The sequence below is a fragment of the Pristiophorus japonicus genome, chromosome 12, assembly GCF_044704955.1.
Source record: "Pristiophorus japonicus isolate sPriJap1 chromosome 12, sPriJap1.hap1, whole genome shotgun sequence".
NCBI lineage: Eukaryota > Metazoa > Chordata > Chondrichthyes > Pristiophoridae > Pristiophorus > Pristiophorus japonicus.
In genome coordinates, this window is record NC_091988.1 from 175,735,266 (window position 1) to 175,759,830 (window position 24,565).

At 43.8% G+C, this 24,565-nt stretch overlaps 1 protein-coding gene across 1 annotated transcript in view; it reads left to right on the forward strand.

Annotated features, from left to right (window-relative positions):
• Positions 1–24,312, forward strand: part of ccm2l (CCM2 like scaffold protein) — a 69,770-nt gene extending 45,458 nt beyond the window's left edge. Inside the window, exons 7-10 of the mRNA XM_070896184.1 lie at positions 8,243–8,306; positions 8,422–8,569; positions 15,321–15,459; positions 23,541–24,312. Of these exons, the coding sequence (XP_070752285.1) occupies positions 8,243–8,306; positions 8,422–8,569; positions 15,321–15,459; positions 23,541–23,803 (614 nt within the window). The 3' untranslated portion in view covers positions 23,804–24,312. The remainder of the gene's footprint in view (positions 1–8,242; positions 8,307–8,421; positions 8,570–15,320; positions 15,460–23,540) is intronic.
• The last annotated feature ends 253 nt before the right edge of the window (positions 24,313–24,565 follow it).

A 24,565-nucleotide genomic window follows, 5' to 3' on the forward strand; every position in this document is an offset into this window, starting at 1 on the left:
GTGATAGCGAGCAATAGCAAATCAGCAGCCTGTTTTACATCCTGTCTGATTTTCTTTTCCAATGAAGTCACACATTTCTACCCCAATAAATGTTTTCTTTTAAATTATTTGGTTCAAGGGTCAAGTAGTGATAAGCTTTTGAAACACCTATAACACCCATTAAATTGTACCTGATATCTCTCCACAATACTGCAGATCACTTTCCAGTTTTGTGTGTGTGTGTCTGAGCTGACAATCATATTTCTGTCATTTCCAAAAGCATTTCAGATAATGAAACAGTCCATGCCTGCATGCAGCAAGACCTGGACAACATTCAGGCTTAGGCTAATAAGTGTCAAGTAACATTCGCGCCACACTAGTGCCAGGCAATGACTATCTCCAACAAGAGAGAGTCTAACCACCGCCTCTTAAGGCGGATTGCAAAAGTTTCTATAGGTATGTAAAGAGAAAAAGGTTGGTGAAGACAAACGTAGGTCCCCTGCAGTCAGAATCAGGGGAAGTCATAACGGGGAACAAAGAAATGGCGGATCAATTGAACAAGTACTTTGGTTCGGTATTCACTAAGGAGGATACAAACAACCTTCCGGATATAAAAGGGGTCAGAGGGTCTAGTAAGGAAGAGGAACTGAGGGAAATCTTTATTAGTCGGGAAATTGTGTTGGGGAAATTGATGGGATTGAAGGCAGATAAATCCCCAGGGCCTGATGGCCTGCATCCTAGAGTACTTAAGGAGGTGGCCTTGGAAATAGCGGATGCATTGACAGTCATTTTCCAACATTCCATTGACTCTGGATCAGTTCCTATGGAGTGGAGGGTAGCCAATGTAACCCCACTTTTTAAAAAAGGAGGGAGAGAGAAAACAGGGAATTATAGACCGGTCAGCCTGACCTCAGTAGTGGGTAAAATGATGGAATCAATTATTAAGGATGTCATAGCAGTGCATCTGGAAAATGGTGACATGATAGGTCCAAGTCAGCATGGATTTGTGAAAGGGAAATCATGCTTGACAAATCTTCTGGAATTTTTTGAGGATGTTTCCAGTAAAGTGGACAAAGGAGAACCAGTTGATGTGGTATATTTGGACTTTCAGAAGGCTTTCGACAAGGTCCCACACAAGAGATTAATGTGCAAAGTTAAAGCACATGGGATTGGGGGTAGTGTGCTGACGTGGATTGAGAACTGGTTGTCAGACAGGAAGCAAAGAGTAGGAGTAAACGGGTACTTTTCAGAATGGCAGGCAGTGACTAGTGGAGTGCCGCAAGGTTCTGTGCTGGGGCCCCAGCTGTTTACATTGTACATTAATGATTTAGACGAGGGGATTAAATGCAGTATCTCCAAATTTGCGGATGATACTAAGTTGGGTGGCAGTGTGAGCTGCGAGGAGGATGCTATTAGGCTGCAGAGTGACTTGGATAGGTTAGGTGAGTGGGCAAATGCATGGCAGATGAAGTATAATGTGGATAAATGTGAGGTTATCCACTTTGGTGGTAAAAACAGAGAGACAGACTATTATCTGAATGGTGACAGATTAGGAAAAGGGAAGGTGCAACGAGACCTGGGTGTCATGGTACATCAGTCATTGAAGGTTGGCATGCAGGTACAGCAGGCGGTTAAGAAAGCAAATGGCATGTTGGCCTTCATAGCGAGGGGATTTGAATACAGGGGCAGGGAGGTGTTGCTACAGTTGTACAGGGCCTTGGTGAGGCCACACCTGGAGTATTGTGTACAGTTTTGGTCTCCTAACTTGAGGAAGGACATTCTTGCTATTGAGGGAGTGCAGCGAAGGTTCACCAGACTGATTCCCGGGATGGCGGGACTGACCTATCAAGAAAGATTGGATCAATTGGGCTTGTATTCACTGGAGTTCAGAAGAATGAGAGGGGACCTCATAGAAACGTTTAAAATTCTGACGGGTTTAGACAGGTTAGATGCAGAAAGAATGTTCCCAATGTTGGGGAAGTCCAGAACCAGGGGTCACAGTCTGAGGATAAGGGGTAAGCCATTTAGGACCGAGCTGAGGAGAAACTTCTTCACCCAGAGAGTGGTGAACCTGTGGAATTCTCTACCACAGAAAGTAGTTGAGGCCAATTCACTAAATATATTCAAAAGGGAGTTAGATGAAGTCCTTACTACTCGGGGGATCAAGGGTTATGGCGAGAAAGCAGGAAGGGGGTACTGAAGTTTCATGTTCAGCCATGAACTCATTGAATGGCGGTGCAGGCTAGAAGGGCTGAATGGCCTGCTCCTGCACCTATTTTCTATGTTTCTTGACATTCAGTGGCATTACCATCGCTGAATCCCCCATCATCAACATCCTGGAGGTTACCATTGACCAGAAACTTAACTAAATCAGCTACACAGGGGCCGATTTTGATCAAGGCTTCCACCTGCCCAAGTGCCGCCGATGGCCATCGAGGTACCGGACAGTACTTTCAGCGGGATATTCATCACCGAGGTCCCTCGAAAGTCGGTGGGCGGCAAATGGACGACGTACACCGCCAACCTGGGCAGTAGCAGGTGGGAGGTCTCATTCTCGGCTGCAGAGCCGCTTGCCGCCCAAGTGTCACCAAGGATGGAGTTGGGCCCATGGAGGGTCGAAGATCTGAAAAAAAAAATCATCAGTAAAAAATTTAAAAAACTATCAGAAGACCTCCAGGGGACCCCATCCAGGTAAGTCGCTGTGGAAAAAAATATATAAAATGTTCATTAACCTTTTTTTCAGGATCTTCATGCTTACCATCAGGGACAGACCAGCCTCCTCGCTGTGGTCCACCCACGTTCTGGCGCCGACTCCCGCCCATGTCAATATGGAGCTCAGCGGGTGGGAGACCAGTTGTGCCACTTGGCCATCCGCTGACATCAGCGGGCGGTTCCTGGAGGCTCTCCCCTCCTGCCCGCTCCAGGCCACCTCGGAAGTGGCACGGGGCGGATCTGCAAGAGCAATGTTGGTGGCAGTGGGCAGCAGTCGGCGGCAGCGAGCGGTGAATTGATGAATTTCAGCCCCATAAATACTGTGGCAACAACAACAGGTCAGAGGCTGGGTATTCTGTGGCAAGTGACTCACTCCCTGACTCCCCAAAGCCTTTCCACCATCTACAAGGTACAAATCAGGAGTGTGATGGAATATTCTCCACTTGCCTTGATTAGTGCAACTCCGATAACACTGAAGAAGCTCAACACCATCCAGGACAAAGCAGCCCGTTTGATTGGCTCCTCATCCACCACCTTAAACATTCACTCCCTCCACCACCGGTGTACCGCGGCTGCAGTGTGTACCATCTACAAGGGGCAGTGCAGAAACTCGGAAAGGTTTCTTGGGCAGCACCTCCCAAACCCGCAACCTCTACCACCTAGAAGGACGAGGGCAGCAGGCGCACGAGAACACCACCACCTCCACGTTGCCCTTCAAGTCACACACCATCCTGACTTGGAAATATATCACCGTTCCTTCATCATCGCTGGGTCAAAATCCTGGAACTCCCTCCTTAATAGAACTATGGGAGCACCTTCAGCACTCGAACTACAATGGTTCTCAAGTGCAATTCGGGTTAGGCAATAAATAGTGACCTTGTCAGTGAAGCCCTCATCCTGTGAATGAATTTAAAAAAATCTCTGCTTGTGACAAATCTGGCTGGATACCAGTTTGGGCAAATGTCAGTTAAAAGTCAATTCTACAGATGTGTTTTTATGCAAATTCTTAAAATACAGTAAGATTAAATGCACGATTGTATCAGCTGAACTCTTTTGATGACAGATGCCAAACCTCTCTTATATTGAGATGCATAACTACTTTCATTTTATGCCAAAACTTTCCTGGGGATATTAACTGCAATCTGCAACTTATTAAATGCGTTGACTGACTTGTTCCCTCGTGGTTTTCAGTAATTCTTAGAATTATAGAATCATAGAATGGTTACAGAACAGAAGGAGGCCATTCGGCTCGTTGAGCCTGTGCCGGCTCTCTGCAAGAGTACTTCAGCTAGTTCCACTCCCCCGCCTTTCCCCATAACCCTACAATTTTTTTCCCTTCAGGTACTTATCCAATTCTCATTTAAAAAGCCACGATTGGATCTACCTCCTCCACCCTTTCAGGCAGTGCATTCCAGATCCTAATCACTCGTTGTGTAAAATAGTTATCTCTCATGTCGCCTTTGGTTCTTCTGCCAACCACCTTAAATCTGTGTCCTCTGGTTCTCGACCCTTCCACCAATGGAAACAGTTTCTCTCTATCTACTCTGTCCAGCTCCCACATGATTTTGAACACATCTAACAACTCTCTTCTCAACCCTCTCTGCTCTAAGGAGAACAACCCCAGCTTCTCCAGTCTATCCAGGTAACTAAAGTCCCTCATCCCTGGAACCATTCTTGTAAATCTTTTCAGCACACTCTCTGAGGCCTTCACATTCTTCCTAAAGTGCAGTGTCCAGAATACTCCAGTTGGGCCCGAACCAGTGTTTTATAAAGGTTCATCAAAACTTCTTTGCTTTTCTACTCTATGACTCTATTTATGAAGCCCAGGATTCTGTATGCTTTCTTAACCGCTTTCTCAACCTGCCCTGCCAACTTCAATGATTTGTGCACATATACCCCCAGGTCTCTCTGTTCATGCACCCCTTTAGAATTGTACCCTTTAGTTTATATTGCCTCTCCTCGTTCTTCCTACCAATATGCATCACTTTGCATGTTTCTGCATTAAATTTCATCTGCCACGTGTCCGCCCATTCCACTAGCCTGTCTATGCCCTCTTGAAGTCTTTCACTATCCTCCTCACTGTTCATTATACTTCCAAGTTTTATGTAATCTGCAAATTTTGAAATTGTGCCCTGTACTCCCAAGTCCAAGTCATTAATATATATCAAGAAAAGTAGTGGTCCGAGAACTGACACCTGGAGAACACCACTGTCTGAAAAACAACTGTTCACCATTACTCTCTGTGGGGGGGGGGGTTGTACTTGCCCTCCGGGGGGTGCTAATGGGGCGCAATGAGGTTATCGCCTGGGGAATGGGGTCGATAGCGCCTCCAGGGAAATTGACCCGGAGGTTCAGGGGGTGGTAGGCCATTAGTGCAGCGCCCCGCCCCGCCCCGCGATTTGCGCCCCGGGCTGGCGCACGCAGGGCAATGACATCATCACGTGTGTGCCCACCCCTCACTGCCCTATGCTGGCCCCTTTGTGCCCCACGGGGGAAATTGCCCCGCGGGCAGCGAGGATGGGGCCAGCCGATGTCACCGCCAGCTTTGCGGGTCGCGAACCTGGCGGCCATCCGCCGCCAGGGCATCCCTTAAAGGGGAGGCCAGTCGCACTATGGGCCGCCATAATTTTCGGTGACTCTTCTGTCGGCCCTACAATGGCGGTCCTTGCCTCGACCAAGCCGCAATCCTGCAGCCCGGCACTCGGTTATGGGTGCCGGGCTGTTGGCCCGGTCGAAGGCATCCCTGGTGGCCCAGTAGTGGCTGCCAAAGGGAGTGCAGAGGTCATTCTGCCGCATCACTGCTACGCAGAGCATCCATGTAGCGCTGACGTTGCCGGCGCTGCGCTGGAATCAGCACCATGCTACTGCCCTGGGAGCGCCCCTCCACAGACACGGAGCACCTCCGATATCGCTCCGCTTCCATTGAGGGTCGGAAGGGCCGAAGTCCGCGCCAGGGATGGAACTTCCAGGTTACCGCCTCCAAATGGGGTGCGGGGCAATTTCCCCCCCCCTCTGTTTCCTGTCACTTAGCCAATTTTGTGTCCATGCTGTCACTGTTTCTTTTATTCTATGGGCTTCAACTTTGCTGGCAAGCCTATTATGTGGCACTTTATCAAACGCCTTTTGGAAGTCCATGTACACCACATCAACCACATTGCCCTCTTCAACCCTCTCTGTTATCTCATCAAAAAAACTCAATCAAGTTAGTTAAACACAATTTGCCTTTAATAAATCTGTGCTGGCTTTCCTTAATTAATCCACGCTTGTCCAAGGTGACTGTTAATTTTGTCCTGAATATGACAAGTGATTATGAGTTGGCAGAAGAAGCATTTCAAAGATCCACAGAAGTACAATAACTGAACCTGTGCAACATTGTCATAAATCATTGTGAAATACGATCGTGAAAATAATTTGTCAAGAATCAATCATTTTCGGTGAACCCGCTCATGGGTTTATGGTCCAGTATGGGGCTTCCCACACTGTGCAAACAGATGCCCTCTTTCACTCACAGTTATTGTTACCATTGCTGTTCTGGTGTTTCCATAGCAACAGTTTTTCTTGTTGCTGTGATAATGCTAGATTTCAAAGTTCTCCATTCTGTGCCATTATACTGACTAGTGGCCTAGACAGTCAGCTGCAAGTATCTCGCAATGATTTGTGTCAATGCTGCACAGGTTCAGTTATTGTACTTCAGTGGATCTTTAAAACGCTTCTTCTGCCAATCCATAAACACTTGTCATATTTGAGCTCACTGTGTTGAATACGCTTGGCAAATCTGTTGTCAGCCATCCTGATAACATGTCCCGTCCAGCACAACTGTGATTTAATTAGCATTGTCCTAGTCCTCGTCAGTCAGCTGCAAGTATCTCTCAATGATTCGTGTCAATCCATTGTCCAATGCCATTGGATTCTGCATCTTTCAGCACCTCACAAGTGGGAAAGTAACTGTGCAGGACTTTGCCCGACATCGAGGAAGGTCCACAGATAGAATGGGACATTCAATTTATGACACGAGCATTCATGAATGTCCAATTGTTTCAGGGTTGTCAGCAGTTTAGGAACATAGGAAACCAGATCATATTCCAGAACTATTTCCCATTAAATTATGAATTTAAAAGGGGGTATTAGGATAACAAAGGCTGCATTTGATTTTGTTGCACTTTTTCCCCTTCCAAAGCAAACAGCATCTGCAATGGTGAGATTCATCGAATCTGAATCATATAAAAGTAATGTAGCATAACTGCAGAGACACGTCAGGGGTCACCTTCAGCTACAGCGGATGAAAAACAAATCCCCTTTGATCCCTTACCCAAAACGCTCTCACCCACAATTGCAAAACTGCCCTGAATACAATTGCACAACCCCACAGAAGAAATGGGATTCTGGTCCCAGGCTTGTTTTATTGCAGTGCAAGTGGATTGCTTCTCCTTAAAAAAATAGCGATAGAAAGATTTAATTCAAGTTAAAGTTTTAGATCTGTTAAAACAGAACAGGCACAAGTCTTTTTGAATGTTCGTACTTTACAAATGTTAAGTGTAGACTTTGCTGCAAGGCTATTATTTGCTTCACAGGTATCATGGATTTCTGTTCTCGTACAGCTACAAGTTTTATGGCCAATCTCTTGGACTGTAGACAAAATAGATTTTTTGTCATGTTGCTCCACTAGCAAACACCAGCGTATGTAATATTGTATTACAGGATTTATTGAACTTCTTTATCCAATCTTTTACCTAAGTGAGTTGCACAGAAATGGAATTATAAACTGTAAATAGTTGTCATTTTTACCTTCAGCTCGAAGTCTATTATATTCCCCTGTTCTGGTATACCCTACTCTTGGAGGTATTAACTAATGTATTAGTAAATCTTTTAAAATACAAGTTTAACTCAGTGTCTTGGTAAAATATCAGCAAATTGTACTTTGATAAGTACTTAAACATTAGTGTCTCACCCTGGTAAAATAACACTGTTGTATTAATCTGACATTTTACTGTGATTTTACAAATAAAGGTTGCAGGAGTTTTACTGGTTTAAAACAATGTTGTGGGTTAAAGAAAGTAACTGGGCTGCTGGGTAGGTTGTTTAGTTTCATAATGGATGACGTGCTCTTTGCAGGGAATTATTGACGTTCCTCTCAGATTGGCTGTTTCGTTGTTGGAGATGAATTGGTGGCCAAAGCCTTGGAAAACTTCACAAATTAGTAGCTTGCCTCTTCCACCCATCTATGTAACATATGCCAGTTAAGAAGCAAATGATTGTGAACAGAAGCAAGATATAAGACTGACAAGCTGAATATAATTACATTCAAAAAATATTTCGCTGCATTTGTTAATTATTCATTAAATGGGGAATCTATGGAACAAAAAAAAGAGATTTAGAAATCATCCATCAGACAAGAAACCTGTGTGTAAAGTGATTTTGGTGGAAATATATATTTGATTGATTACAAAATTCAGTTATAACTAGACACGATAATTTTCCTAACCTTGTGAAGAAGAGTAACTCGTTAAATGTTTCCATTCTGCTAACAATCTCCTTTTCACTGGTTCTTCAGGTGACAGTAGGCAAACTGTTGAGACATATGGCTATGAAGCAGATTTTAGCTGTTGCAGCTCTTTGTAAGTAGCCTTGAATCTGGAAGTACATTCTGAACAACACTTGAGTAATAGGTTGTAAAGCTTTCCTATTTTAGGCTGAATTGCTTCAAGTGTCTCTTTTTTTTTCTGAGCGCAGCGATGGATCACAGGATACATTTGATCCTTACTGCAGTGGCAGCTCGTCTCCTTCATGCAGAGAATCACAATTCAGTCAAGGCACAGCCGGCAGTGAGAGTGAGCAGAGCAGCACTGCAGCTGACCTGCTGCAGGATTATATGACAACTGTAAGTGAATACTCTATGCATCAAAAGTGGGACATTTCCAGCTATATTCCTCTAAAGTAACAGTATTCTTTTTACAGACATCATGTGCAGGAATGCTCAGCCTTTCTTTCTCACCTAATTCCAATTGTTTTATTTATTATCGTGTATTTATACCACAAAGACTACTCAAATATATCAAAGCTTTTGAATTGGTAAATTACTGTTCTTTTTTTTAAACCTTGCCCCCCCACGTCTTAAAACTGTATGGATCCCTGGGAGCAATAATCCTTAAACTGTCAGTCTTCATGCTTAACTGTAGGCAGTGAGTGTTGGCAGGCTTATTCAACGGCTGCTATGAATCTAACCCTGTCTTCATCCAAATCTTCCATGCCCACACAACATGCAGAAAAGAATTGCTGAATTGTGAGCACGATCAGGAACCTTGGCTGTTTTACCCCTTCCTGTCGCAAGGCACTGAGGCCGTGTTGATCTGCATCGCCGCCCTGGTTGAGGTTAACCAATTCAAAACAGATCATTCATCAATGCAGGGTCTTCCTGGCATTTATGCCCAGTGTTACACCACATTGCACCCTTATCCATTGAGACAACCAGGCAATTGATTTATATCTTCTGAACCACTATACGCCAGCTTATTGCATTTTTCCTCTTTGAACAGCATACCTACTCGCATCCTGCACTGTGCACGTCTCAGGCTGAGAGTGTGGCAGAGCTCTGTGAATGACACTCTGTAACCAGCCACAAGAGTAACAGGGAGCTTCCCTTCTCTCCATGTTAGGAAGCAACTGCCCTCAGTCAGAGCTTTCCAAATGAAACACTGAGATAGAAATTCACTGTGTAGGCTATTTCAAACTATTTCAAACCGCCCTTTGGCACAGCACTAAGTTTCCATGCTGCTAAAAAAAAACTTAATTAAAAAAAATTTAAAAGCACTACATCACTGCAAGGTAAATTGCTGAATATAAGAACTTAAGAATACAGAATGCCTCATTTCTTAGCCTCATTTCTGGAGCTGAACAGCGTGTCCAAGGTAGATTTTCAACATGCACTCAGGCAACGAGACCTGGGTGTCATGGTACATCAGTCATTGAAGGTTGGCATGCAGGTACAGCAGGCGGTTAAGAAAGCAAATGGCATGTTGGCCTTCATAGCGAGGGGATTTGAGTATAAGGGCAGGGAGGTGTTGCTACAATTGTACAGGGCCTTGGTGAGGCCACACCTGGAGTATTGTGTACAGTTTTGGTCTCCTAACCTGAGGAAGGACATTCTTGCTATTGAGGGAGTGCAGCGAAGGTTCACCAGACTGATTCCCGGGATGGCGGGACTGACCTATCAAGAAAGACTGGATCAACTGGGCTTGTATTCACTGGAGTTCAGAAGAATGAGAGGGGACCTCATAGAAACGTTTAAAATTCTGACGGGGTTAGACAGGTTAGATGCAGGAAGAATGTTCCCAATGTTGGGGAAGTCTAGAACCAGGGGACACAGTCTAAGGATAAGGGGGAAGCCATTTAGGACCGAGATGAGGAGGAATTTCTTCACCCAGAGAGTGGTGAACCTGTGGAATTCTCTACCACAGAAAGTTGTTGAGGCCAATTCACTAAATATATTCAAAAAGGAGTTAGATGAATTTCTTACTACTAGGGGAATCAAGGGGTATGGTGAGAAAGCAGGAATGGGGTACTGAAGTTGCATGTTCAGCCATGAACTCATTGAATGGCGGTGCAGGCTAGAAGGGCCGAATGGCCTACTCCTGCACCTATTTTCTATGTTTCTATGTTTCTATGTAAAACTGCCGATGCAGCCCAAATTTCATTTCCATTGAGTTCAATCGGATAATTTCTATAATGGGCAGCGATCTACAAGAGCAGCAAGTTGAAAATCCATCCCTTTATCGTCCTCAGTCAAGTCTATCATAATGTCTCTTCTTCACAATATACTTCACAATTATTTATTTGGTACTTCATTATTTTTCCTTCATAAAACATACACCATAAATGTGTCTGAGGACTTGTCAATTCAGTTTTTCAGGCACTGAATGACTTCCGAAACCTCCAATATGGTGGGCAGGAAGTGCATGTTCATTACGAGCCAGAAGTGCTCCACCAGCCATATTGGTAAAGGCCAAAACGTTGGTGTAAAGTGCCCACACCTGAAACAGGCATTGGATCTTTTGCCTGTGCAAATAAGGGGCCCAGTGTTGTTTAATGCCCCTACTGTAAGATTGGTTTGCTCTGAGGCAGCCAGTGACTTGAGAAAACCAGGCCTACATGCAGCCTAACAGACAGTCCTTAAAGGGACCGCCTATTAGGCCACAATCAAGTTAAGTTTTAAAAGAAAATGACCTGAATTTGGAGCCAGGATGAGCAGGAGTGCTATAGTCTTCATAGGCACTCTTCCTCAACTTTAAATAGTTTCTAATGTCTTTATTTATTTGAGGCATCTAGAATGAAGTGACATAGATATAAGATTAAATCAAACAAATTTAAGACAGAGAGTTGGAGAAACCTCGTTACACAGAGGGAAATGAGGCTGTGGATTGCACTACCAGAGTTAGTGATTGAAGCAGAGACAAGGGGGTAATTTTCAAGGGGGGTTCAGCAGGCACGATCAGTGGTGGTTCGGGTGGGAAAGTATTTTTTTTTACAGCAAGTCGGGACACTGCTGCCAACCTGCCACCATGCGCTTTTTCTAAATGTTGGGTCTGTCAATGCTGAGTAGACCCGACACACAGCGGCGGGGTGGTGGGTGAGGCAATTGAAATCATTAGTGGCTTGTTTACTTAACAATGCTTTTTTCCCAGCTTTTTGATTTTTGCCCACCGGTTTCCCACCGTGCCTAGACCTCGTCAGTGATGCTGAGGTGAGAGGTCACTTGCCATTGTTTCAGCTGATGAGTTGACAACTTCAAATGTCAAGTCAAAGCTCCCAACTGATTGAGAAATGTTCCTTTCGACACTGGCTTCTTTAAACTGCATTTCCACTACAGATTCAGAATGCTGAAAGTCTTTTACACAAGTCTCCATCCGGTCTGACCTCATTCCCTCTCCCACCATTGACAGATTACTTCTGTCATCTCTACTTCATTTGCCTTCTATTCTATCAGCAAGGGTACCCTTTATACTGTCTCATCTTGGTCCTCAGAATCCCACCACGATCAGCTCCGACACCAGCAGCACCATCCATACCAGCAGCACCAATAACAACACCAACCTTCTCCACAATCAACTGATGCTGCACATGCTGCCCGGGAAGCCAGCGATGGCCTCATCATGGCCAGATTTATTTCACTTGCCGTTGTACACCCTGGTTGCTACATAATGCACCAGGTTGGCACCACCCCACACCAATACCATAAAGCATCCCTACAATTCCCAAGCCATTACTTTCACACACATGCCCATTGTGGGGAGTACCGTTATGTCTCACCATTCACTGCAACTCACGAAGCCAAAGGTGCACACAAATCTGTCCAAGAACGCAAAGTGTTGAAAATAAAGATTTCAATGTTTGGCAACACATTAACAGAAACTTTACATGAACTTTGGCTAAAACACACAAGTGCTTACCCTTGTAAGGATGTACAGGAGTAGAGTAGGGAAGGCAGAGTGATGGAGATGTGATGAGTAGCACAGCAGGGTGAGATTGAGTGTGGCTTTGCAGTAACATTTTGTGATCTACTGATATCATTGAAAGGTTTGCACCACAGCACCTGGTCCTCCTGATGACTTCCCTGCTTGTGTCCTCCTGTGCAAAGCACAACCAGGCTGCATTGGTGTCCTGGGGAGGTCTCTTCCATCCAGAAGAGAACCTCCCTGCATGCTGTGACTCGCTCCATAAGCATATGGAAGGAATCATGGGAGAGCCTGGGTGCAGTGCTTATCAGTGTTTGCAGCACTTCAATGCTGCAGAACACTGACAGCAAAATGTCAAAATAAATTTAGGCATGGTCCATTTAAGGAAACCGGCTGATGACGCATCATCAACTAATGTCATCAGACCCACTTGCTTCAATTGACCGGGAAACGCGTTGGGCAGGCTTAACAAGCCCAATCAGGGGAAAATTATTCCACATAGTGGGCTAGAGCCAATAGCAAGACTGGGACCCGCCACCAACATCGCCCGCTACAGACATAAGAACATAAGAACTAGGAACAGGAGTAGGCCATACGGCCCCTCGAGCCTGCTCCGCCATTCAATAAGATCATGGCTGATATGTTCATGGACTTAGCTCCACTTCCCCGCCCGCTTCCCACTCTCCCTCTCACTCCCCGCATCCTTTAATATCCCACCCAGTCTAATCCCACTCTCCCTCTCACTCCCTGTACCCTTTAATATTCCACCCAGTCTAATCCCACTCTCCCTCTCACTCCCTGTACCCTTTAATATTCCACCCAGTCTAAACCCACTCTCCCCCTCACTCCCCACACCCTTTAGTATCCCACCCAGTGTAAACCCACTCTCCCCCTCACTCCCCACACCCTTTAATATCCCACCCAGTCTAAACCCACTCTCCCCCTCACTCCCCATACCCTTTAATATTCCACCCGAGGTTAGTAAAATCCAGCCCCATGTCAGCATTTAAGAATAAGCTAGACTGGTGGCTAAATATAAGAGGATATACGAACAGTGTGGGCACATAGGATTAGGACTACCACTCATATGGAGGAAAAACATCAACCTGGACTGGTTGGGCCTACAATGGGATTCAGGCATCCATGAGTCAGGGAGGGGAAAGCTGACCAGGGTTACCATTCCTGATCCCAACTTGAAATGTCCATGGATGGACATGAGGTAAGGACAGGATTAGTCATGTATTTGGTGCTCTATGCAGTTGAATAGCTTGCTAGCATTCATTATCTAGGGCAACATATGAATAGTGGCCAATGAGTGAGGTAATGGAGTGAGGTGAGGTCAACACCAGTAAGGTATCAAAACCTTTAGGAGGGAAGAGAGTTAATTACTTTTATATTTTAATAATTGCTTGGCTTATAGCTCTCTCTCACTTATGATTTGCTGTTCAGACTCCATTCCATTGTTGAGATTTGCTGCCCTTGTTCTCCCCCTTTCCAATTCTGAAGTTTGTTCCAAACTCTCCTCTTCCTTTCCACTACTGGGTTTGCAGCCCTGGTTCAAATCATACATACGTAATCCGAGTATTATAATCCGAGTCTTCTCTTGTTTCAAGATTCAGTGGCAGGAAGGGACTGTGATGCAAGCCAATAGTGTAGGGCAGGGATATTTACTACCATTGTTCTTATGTTAGAAATAAAATACAGTACAAATGTAATACCATTTGTTAGACAGCCATTTTATGGCACACATGATCGTCTGAAAGCTCAAAGACCTATTCTGTAACTGATGGACTACCTATCCTGACTGAGCAATGAAGTAAATTTATACCACTGTCAATAGCGTATGATAAAACCATTCTAATGTATTGGTTTATAAAAAAAATACTTTATCTGCCAAAAAGAATGTCAATATGTTCTGGAGACTGTGAAATGCTGTTCAGAATTACAGCCCAACATTTCACAGGACTAACCTTGCAAAAGACAGCTGTATATCTTTTACTTAAGCAAGTCTTGGATTAGTTCCAAATAACATTCCTTTCGTTTTTACTGATTCTGCAATGAAAGAGGATGCCTACATCATGTTAAGCAGCTGGAAACCCTGCCCTCTCAGTAAAACTGACCGACAACACCATCAGCAGAATCTACTAGTGAGAAAAATTCCTTTTGGATCATAATTTTGATGCATGGGAGAATTTTCATTTTAAAAAAATAGAATGAATCACATTTCAGCTGCATAATGTGTACCGATCTGGACAGCAAAGCTCGTCAGTGGATGGCAGTGGGAACAACAAACCATATATTTGGGCGGAGGGGAATAAGAACTTAAAGGATTATCTTGTTCTTAGCATATGGGCAGAGATTCAAATCAACAATTGGATCAACCTTAATACAATAGCAAAATGCTGTGGATGCTGGAAATCTGTAATAAAAACAGAAAATGCTGGAAATGCTCAGCAGGTCAGGCAGCATCTGTGGAGAGAGAAATAGAGTTAATGACCTGAAACGTCAACTTTATTTCTCTCTCCACAGATGCTGCCTGACCTGCTGAGCATTTCCAGCATTTTTTGTTTTAATTGGCAAAACCTTGTTGAGTTCAGCCATGGATATGCCCCACATCTAACAAATTGAAGGTGTTTGGTTCATCAACAGTGGCAACGGTAATAGTTTATTGCTCGATATATTTGTAAACAAACCTCCAATATCTTTCATTCCTTCTTCTCTGTCCGTCCTTTCATCTTTGCGAAAAAGAAGGTTCTTAAATCTTTCTATCTGTCATTGATCTCTGTCACAGTACAGGCTATTCCGTTTGTTGACTGATATTTTTGGCTGGAATAAAGAATGTATTCAGTCAAAATTAAGAGTTGCATATCTGGAACGCTGGGGATCTTTCTTTTATTATAAAACAGGCCCACGCTTGTTTGAATGCTATCATTGCTGTAGGGAAGTATCAATCCTTCTGAGAATTATTTATATCCTGTGTTATGATATTTCCCGAACATCTATGGAAGTAGGATGGTTTTGCATTCCATTCTTCAAATGTTCACTTCTTGTTAATGATATTTTCAGGGCAGTTTAAATGATATCTTCTCTGCACATATGCCCCAAATAACAGTAAAATGGAGTCATCCGAAACAATGTGATGAGTCATGCAGTTTCTCACAGATTATTTGTTTTTTTCAGCTGAGAACAAAATTGGCAGCACAAGAGATTCAGCAGTTTGCCTTGCTGCTCCATGAGTATCGAACTGGTGCTTCAGTTGAAGATTACTGTGCAGAGCTTCTTCAGCTTTATGGAGAAAAAAGAAAGTTCCTTCTTTTAGGTAAAAACGTTCCCCTGTGTGTATCATAGCTGGTGAAATGAATCTTAGACTGGAGTAGACTCATGAGAGATTCCTCTTCTGACAGAATAAATATATATTCAAGTGTATTTTAAATGTAGGACAGACACTGAAAGTGATGATTCATCAGTGAAACATGATATTCAGGCCGGAATTAAATAGCAATATTGTACTGTAGGAACAAGTAATTGGGATTTGGGTATGTATCGAGCATTTTTATATCTGATGCCTAAATTGTCACTTGAATTGTCCTGCATAATTAAAAGGGTCCAGCCACAGTTTGGTCTCCAATAGCAATCAAGCACAGCATTGGTTAAACCCATTTAATCCTTGATGTCCAACTAATAACTATTTTATTTCACTGTTTCTACATAGTCAAGGATAAGATGATAAATTAATCAGCACAAACAGAACAATAACTTTATTTTAGAATTACAATAACACAGTGTTAACTGTGTTCAATTTAGCACGGTATAACTCACTGCCCACGCTTTCCCACATGTAGTCGCAGCAGGTGCACTTCTTCACTACCAGTGCCTACTTGGAAAAATATCCCCTCAGTAACTCACCAATCTAATTACCAGTTCTTGTTTCTATTCTAAGACAAAATGGGTACCCTTCCGCGATATTTTAAAGAACGAGAGAGGAGAGAATAGATTTGCTGAGTTTAAAAGCTTGTTTCTGTGTTCTGAATTGAAGAGCTGCAGGTCTGGTTGGTTTAATGGTATTTTAACAGGCAGTGTCAAGTTGATCACACAATGAAAAATCTACTGGCTGACCAGAATGGTGGGAAGATCATTACGGTCTTGGTTCAGATTTTCCCTCTACTCTGGATTTTAGATTGCTGCCTTTTTATTGGAGGGAAGATGATGGCTTTCTTGATTTCTGTATTTATTAAATTAAAGTGAACATTTTGAACATGAAAAAATGTTGCTGATCTACAGTCCTCATTTTTGATCAATATTAATAATAGTATTGATAACAGAGATTGTACAAGCATTTAAATTAGCATATGGGACAGAGAGCTGATTAAAGTGAGACACAGGTATTAGGAACTAAAGAAACACTAACCAGCAAAATACAGTTCACATCACATCACCAAAATTCAGCAAAGGATAATTAATATTGGACAGATACAGGCTCTGTTCAGGTTTCATCATCATCATCATCATTGGCAGTCTCTCGGAATCGAGGAAGACTTGCTTCCACTCGTGAAGTGAGTTATTTGGTGGCTGAACAGTCCAGTACGAGAGCCACAGACCCTGTCACAGGTGGGACAGACATTCATCAAGGGAAGGGGTGGGTGGGACTGGTTTGCCGCAAGCTCCTTCCGCTGCCTACACTTGACCCCTTCATGCTCTCAGCGTCGAGATTCGAAGAGCTCAACACCCTCCCGGATGCACTTTTTCCACCTAGGACGGTCTTCGACCAGGGACTCCCAGGTGTCAGTGGTGATGTCGCACTTTATCAGGGAGGCTTTGAGGGTGTCCTTGTAATGTTTCCGCTGCCCACCTTTGGCTCCTTTGCCGTGAAGGGGCTCCGCATAGAGCATTTGCTTAGGGAGTCTCATGTCTGGCATGTGAACTATGTGGCCTGCCCAGCGAAGCTGATCGAGTGTGGTCAGTGCTTCAATGCTGGGAATGTTAGCCTGGACGAGGACACTGATGCTGGTGCGCCTGTCCTCCCAGGGGATTTTCAGGATCTTGCGGAGACATCGTTGGTGATAGATCTCCAGCGACTTGAGATGTCTTCTGTACATCGTCCATGCCTCTGATCCATACAGGAGGGTGGGCATTACTACAGCCCTGTAGACCATGAGCTTGGTGGTAGAGTTGAGGGCCTGTTCTTCGAGCACTCTTTTCCTCAGGCGGTCGAAGGCTGCACTGGCGCACTGGAGGCAATGTTGAATCTCCGCATTAATGTCTGCTTTTGTTGATAAAAGGCTCCCGAGGTATGGGAAATGGTCCACATTGTCGAGGGCTGCGCCATGAATCATGATGACTGGTGGGCAGAGCTGTGCAGTGAGGACAGGCTGGTGGAAGACCTTTGTCTTACGGATGTTTAACATAAGGCCCATGCTTTCGTATGCCTCAGTAAATACGTCGACTATATCCTGGAGTTCAGCCTCAGAATGTGCGCAGACGCAGCCATCTTAGACCTGACCTGGAGGCGGCGTAGGTTAACCAGCTTCCCACGGGTTCTGTAGTTTAGTTCCACTGTAGCGGGGAGCTTGTTGACTGTGAGGTGGAGCATGCCAGCAAGGAAGATTGAGAAGAGGGTTGGAGCGATATCGCAGACCTGTTTGACCCCAGTCCGGACATGGATTGGGTCTGTAATGGATCCATTGATAAGAATCACGGCCTGCATGTCGTCGTGGAGCAGGCGAAGGATGTTGACAAACTTTTGGGGGCATCTGAAACGGAGGAGGACGCTTCATAGACTCTCACGGTTGACAGTGTCAAAGGCCTTTGTAAGATCGAAAAAGGCAATGTTTAAGGGCTGGAGTTGCTCCCTGCATTTTTCAGCTTTGTACAGGGCATGAAAATGGTTTACAGTTTTGTAATGCTGCTCTGAGAGGCTCCAAATCTGTTGCATTGAGTTGCAGTACCATTTAAAATTTTACATCCCCCATCCAGAAACCATGAATTCTTGATGTTACTTGCTCATTTTCTTCCTAAAAATATAACCTAATTAATTTTTTTAAGTGTTCTACTTTTGCATAAGATAGAAACAAGTGAGAAAGGCCACTTGATTCATCCAGAAAGATCTTATAGCCACCCACCCTCCAATTCTCCCCATCATGGCATCCAACAGATTCTTAAATGAATTAGAGTTCTCGCCTCTGTAACCTTACTCAGAAATCCTTTTTTGGTTACTCTTTGCCTGATGAATTTCCTGGCATCACTCTGAAATGTGCCTTTCATTAGTTTGAAGATGTAAACCCGTGTCCTACTGACATAGTTAGTTTCAAGTAGTCTTCCATTATTGTACCTGTTACTGCCTTAACACCTTCTATAAGATTACCCCACAGTCATTTCCTTTCAAGGCTGCAAGGTGTATGTTTCTGTTATATATTTATGCTTTGGGTCACCAGACACCAGGGGGCGCCACTGTCGGAGGTCATCGGGCTGTACACGCACGTGCGCGGTCACTGGTAAATAAGCGCGAGTACCATGTCACGCGAGTTACTTTGGGCGCAAATAAAGTTGGATCAGGTTTATAGCTGAGGCAGTTTACAGTGACAAGTCTTTTGAGTCATTACATTCATTACATTTGGCGACGAGGTAACTTAAGAACCTTCGCATGTACAATGGGCACTATTGGAATTCTGGAGAGATTCGCGGAAGTCAAGGATTGGGCGGATTTTATCGAATGCCTGGATCAGTATTTTGTGACCAACAAAATAGAGGGAGAGGCTGACGCAGTTTGGCGCAGGACGGTTTTCCTCACCGTTTGTGGTCCAAAAATTTATGGCCTCATAAAGAATCTGCTCTCGCCTGCATGTTCAACGGACAAAGAATATGGGGATTTGTGTGCTTTGGTGTGTGACCAGCTTAAGCCAAAAGAGAGGATCATCATCTCACACTATCACTTCTACACGCATGTTCGTGCTGAGGGCCAGGATGTGTCAGGATTCGTCGCCGATCTGCGATGTCTTGCTGAGCCGTGTACGTTTGGGAATGTGTTGGAAGAGATGCTGTGAGATTTCTTCGTTATAGGCATCAACCATGATGTGATTTTCGGAAGTTATTGGCGGAAGAGAAGCTGGATTTGAGCAAGGCCATCGCACAGGCATGCATGGCGACTGATGATAATTTGAGGCAGATATCATCAAAGAGTCAGAGCTCCACGGCAAGTACTATAAACAAGATTGTGTTGTCGTCTGACAGAACTGCTTATGGCAGGGCCTACTCGACTGCTTATGTGAAATCTGTAGCTACTCAAAGTCCGCCAACTGGTACGAATCCGATTTCACCCTGTTGGCGTTGTGGTTGCAATCATCGGCCTCATCAGTTTCGGTTTAAACAGTACTCCTGTAATGGCTGTTCGAAAGTGGGGCACCTTCAGAGAATGTGCCCACAACTGAGCAAGCATGCTCATCACATTGCTGATGATAACCAGTCCAGTGCTGGCCCGGATACACAACTCGAGGAAGAAGTGTATGGTCTGTATGGTCTTGGGAAAGAGCCAGCCGATAATCGTTAATGTAAAGCTGAATGGCGTGCCTGTATCAATAGAGCTGGACACGGGTGCGAGTCAATTGATAATGAGCCAAAGGACATTTGACAAGCTGTGGGACACTGAGACTGTGAAGCCTCAGCTGAGTTCAGTCAATGCCAAGTTGCGTACGTACACTAAGGAATTCATACCGGTAATTGGCAGTGCAGTAGTCAAGGTGTCATATGATGGTGTGATTCATGATCTACCATTATGGATCGTCCCAGGTAATGGTCCAACGCTGTTCAGCAAGAATTGGCTCGAGAAAATCAAGTGGAATTGGAATGATATCAAAGCGTTGTCATCGGTGGATGACACTTCGTGTGCTCAAGTGTTGAAGAAGTTTCCTTCTTTGTTTGAACTGGGCATTGGTAATTTTACTGGAGCCAAGGTGCAGATTCACCTGGATTCTGATGCAAGGCCTGTCTATTATAAGGCTCGGTCCCTACATGATGAGGGAGAAGGTTGAAATTCAGCTTGACAGATTCCAACGTGAAGGGGTCATATCACGAGTCGAGTTTAACGAATGGACCAGTCCTATTGTTCTTGTGTTGAAGAGTGATGGCACTGTCAGGATTTATGGAGACTACAAGGTTATGATTAACCAATTTTTGAAACAGGATCAGTACCCGTTACTGAAGGCTGATGACCTGTTCGCCATGCTAGCTGGTGGAAAGTCATTCACTAAACTGGATCTGACGTCGGACTATATGACACAGGAGCTTGTCGACAATTCAAAGAAACTCACCTGCATCAACACCCATAAAGGACTGTTTGTCTACAACAGGTGTCCTTTTGGAATTCGTTCGGCTGCAGCCATATTTCAGAGGAATATGGAGAGTCTACTGAAGTCCATTCCTAGAACTGTCATGTTTCAAAATGACATTCTCGTCACAGGTCGTGACACTACTGAACATCTGAACAATCTTGAAGAAGTCCTACATCGTCTGAATAAAGTGGGATTCAGGCTGAAATGTTCGAGGTGTGTCTTCATGACATCTGAATTCCTGGGGAGGAAGATTGTTGCTGATGGCATCAGGCCTACTGATTCGCAAATCGAGGCCATCAAAAATGCACCCAAACCTCAGAATGTGACAGAGCTGTGTTCATTCCTTGAGCTACTCAACTACTTTGGTAATTTCTTACCCAGATTGAGCACTTTGTTAGAGCCACTGAACGTGCTATTCAGAAAAGGCGACAACTGGGTCTGGAGTGTGTCTCAAGATAGAGCCTTTGAGAAAGCTAAGAATCCGCTCTGTTCAAACAAGTTGCTTGTTCATTATGATCCATGTAAGTGTCTTGTATTGGCCTGTGATGCTTCATCATATGGGGTTGCCTGTTTACTCCAGCAAATAAATGAGTCGGGTAAGCTACAACCTGTTGCGTATGCTTCGAGAAGTTTGTCAAAGGCAGAAAAAGATTACAGCATGGTAGAAAAAGAAGCTTTGGCCTGTGTGTATGGGGTCAAAAAGATGCATCTGTACCTGTTTGGTCTGCGTTTTGAACTCGAAACGGATCACAAGCCACTCATTTCATTGTTTGCAGAAAACAAAGGGATTAATACCAATGCATCATCCCATATCCAGAGGTGGGCATTGACATTGTCTGCCTATGATTATGTTATTCATCATAGACCCGGCACTGAGAATTGTGCCGATACACTGAGTCATCTGCCGTTGTCCACACCTGAGGTGGAGATGCCTCAACCTGCAGATCTACTGTTAGTAATGGATGCTTTTGAGAGTGAAGGAACACTTGTCATTGCTCAACAAGTTAGGATCTGGACCAGCCATGACCCTATTTTATCAGTTGTGAAACATTGTGTCCTCAGTGGTGATTGGTCTGCAATACCTATGGAAATGTGTGATGAGACCAAACCTTACAACCGTCGCAAAGATGAACTGTCCATTCAGTCAGATTGTCTATTGTGGGGCAATCATGTTGTTATGCCTAAGAAAGGTAGAGAAAAATTTGTACGTGAACTACTAAGCACTCATCCTGGTATTGTCATGATGAAAGCCATTGCTAGGGCTCATGTATGGTGGCCTGGAATTGACTCTGATCTGGAATCATGTGTGCATCAGTGCAATATTTGCATGCAGCTAAGCAAAGTACCAGCGGAATCTCTGCTGAGTCTTTGGTCGTGGCCATCTAAACAATGGTCGAAGATCCACATCGATTTTACGGGCCCTTTCCTGGGAAAGATGTTTTTTGTTGTGGTGGATCGAGTGTATTATTATGTCATCCAGTACGTCTACAGCTACCATTGAGAGTCTTCGTGTCATGTTTGCTACTCATGGTTTGCCTGACATTGTTGTGAGCGACAACGGATCTTGCTTCACAAGTCTAGACTTTCAAGAGTTCATGAAACTCAATATATTAAACATGTGAGATCAGCCCCATTCAAACCTGCTTCTAATGGTCAAGCAGAGCATGCTGTTCAAACGATCAAGCAAAGTATGAAACGTGTAACTCAGGGTTCACTGCAGACTCGCTTGTCCTGTATACTGCTCAGTTACAGGACCAGATCTCATACACTTACTGGGGTCTCCCCTGCTGAACTACTAATGAAGAGAAGTCTCAAGACTAAGCTCTCTCTTGTTCATCCCGATTTGAATGATCGTGTTGAAAACAGACGTCAAAGTCAGCAAGGGTGTCATGATCGTGTTGCTGTGTCACGTGACATCTCGGTCAACGATCGGTTTATGTACTGAACTATGGTCAAGGTCCAAAGTGGATCGCCGGTACTGTTACAGCCAAGGAAGGTAACAGAGTGTTTATTGTCATGCTGAAGAATGGGCAAACATGCAAGAAACATGTTGATCAGATAAAACTGCGGCACACGGATGAACTGGAACCGCTTGAGGAAGATGCAGTCAGTGACCAACCAACCAATGTTCATTCATCAGAGGACTTTGCTGCCATTATTGAAACTGGACCTCCAGTCTCTGATGTGGCCCTTACCACTCCCATCAGATCGGTTACTCAGCCTTCAGTCACAACTGACTCAGAACGCTTGCCTAGAACTGAAGTTGAACTGAGACGATCAACTCATGAGCGGAAAGTCCCAGACCATCTTAATTTGTAAAAAGACTGATATTAAGGTCTTGAAAGGGGATGTTGTTATGTATTTATGCTTGGACACCAGACACCAGGGGGCGCCTCTGTCGGAGGTCATCAGGCTGTACGCGCGTGTGAGCGGTCACTGGTATATAAGCACGGGTACCATGTCTCGCGGGTCACTTTGGGCGCGAATAAAGTTGGATCAAGTTACACCTGAGGCAGTTTACAGTGACAAGTCTTTTGAGTCATTACATTCATTACAGTTTCCCCTGTCATTCCTCTTAACACAGTCCATTAATGCTAGGGATCAGGCCCATGGCTCTTCTCTGCACCAATGTTTGAACTATTCTTTTGTAAATCAGTGACCAGAACTAGATGCCGTTTTCAAGATGTGGCCTGACCAGAACACGATACTGGTTAAGTTTTGTACTGCTTGAAGATGGAATATTTTTCCTGCACTAAAGATAGGCTAACATTCTGTCACGTCATTTTATTTAAAAAAACATTAAAAATTGAAATGGCCATTTTAGAGCAGTATTAGGCATATTAAGTACCCTAAGTGGACTATCAGTCCAAGACGCCTTTCCCCCAATAGCTTGCTAAAGGCTTCTTGCTGAATCTCTGTTAATTCTTGCTAATGACAGTTTAGATTCAAGCCCTCTAACTTTCAAAGCGGTTATTTCCATGAGGGAAGAACTTAGCTTTGTGATACATTGGTCGTTTCTGCAGTCCTTGCAGGGGAAATGTTGAGCTAACTAATCAAGGTCTCTTTGTTGATTTAGGAATGCGGGCCTTCATACCTGATAAAGACACAAGCTACTTTGAGAGCTTTTTAGAAACCATTGGAATTAAAGATGGAAGAGGGATATTGACGGACAGCTTTGGAAGAATTAAGAGGAGCATGAGTGATACATCAGCATCTGCAGTCAGAAGTTATGACAGCTGGTCTGTGCCTTCAGAATCAGATGCCTTTGAAAGAATGATTTCAAATATTACACATGACATAGAAGCTTTAGGATGTGATGTGGAAGATGATTTACTGTGACCAACGTAAAGACATCCTATCACTTTGCTTAATTAGTCTAACTGATTGCTTTACTTGACAGTCGCTCCACACAACAAAGTGTGAAAGTTTGCATAAAGTTTGTGTTTCCTACTATTAAAATGTGTAGTATACTAAATGTTCAATATTTTCTAAATGTTTAATATTTTGACAAAGCTACAGCTGGAAAAATCACTGAACAATGTTATCATACTAATATTTAATACACTCACATCAAATTTCTCTCTCCGTCATCTTAACCAAGATCCTTTAGATGGGTCAATATCTTCATGAAAGTAGTAGAGAGAAGAATTTCACAGCTGAAGTAAGCATTCATATGATAACACGGCTCACGTCATTTCGAAGCTTATACAAATGGCAGATTTGTTTTTGGCTGGCCTCCACAAAATTATAAGATGTCATTATGTAAATTGAGTCTGAATTAGATTTCTATCTTCTTTAAAAGCTGAGAAAAATATCCAACATGTGAATAATAAATAAATTATATTTAATCTGTGTGCACCATATGGTTAAAGTTGTTATACACATTTTTTGTGTTAAAATGACTATAATGAAATGGATGGCGAATGCATTATATGTAATGAGTTGTTTTGAAGTTCTTTCTGCGATTTGCAACAATGCTGTCAGTGCCATAATGAGCACCTTTTTGCACTGAGCACAGGTGAAATCTCTGGTGAAAACTAAATTCAAACAAATTATGTATCTCCTGCAAATTGTCTCTGACATTTCCACTGACTCATTTTT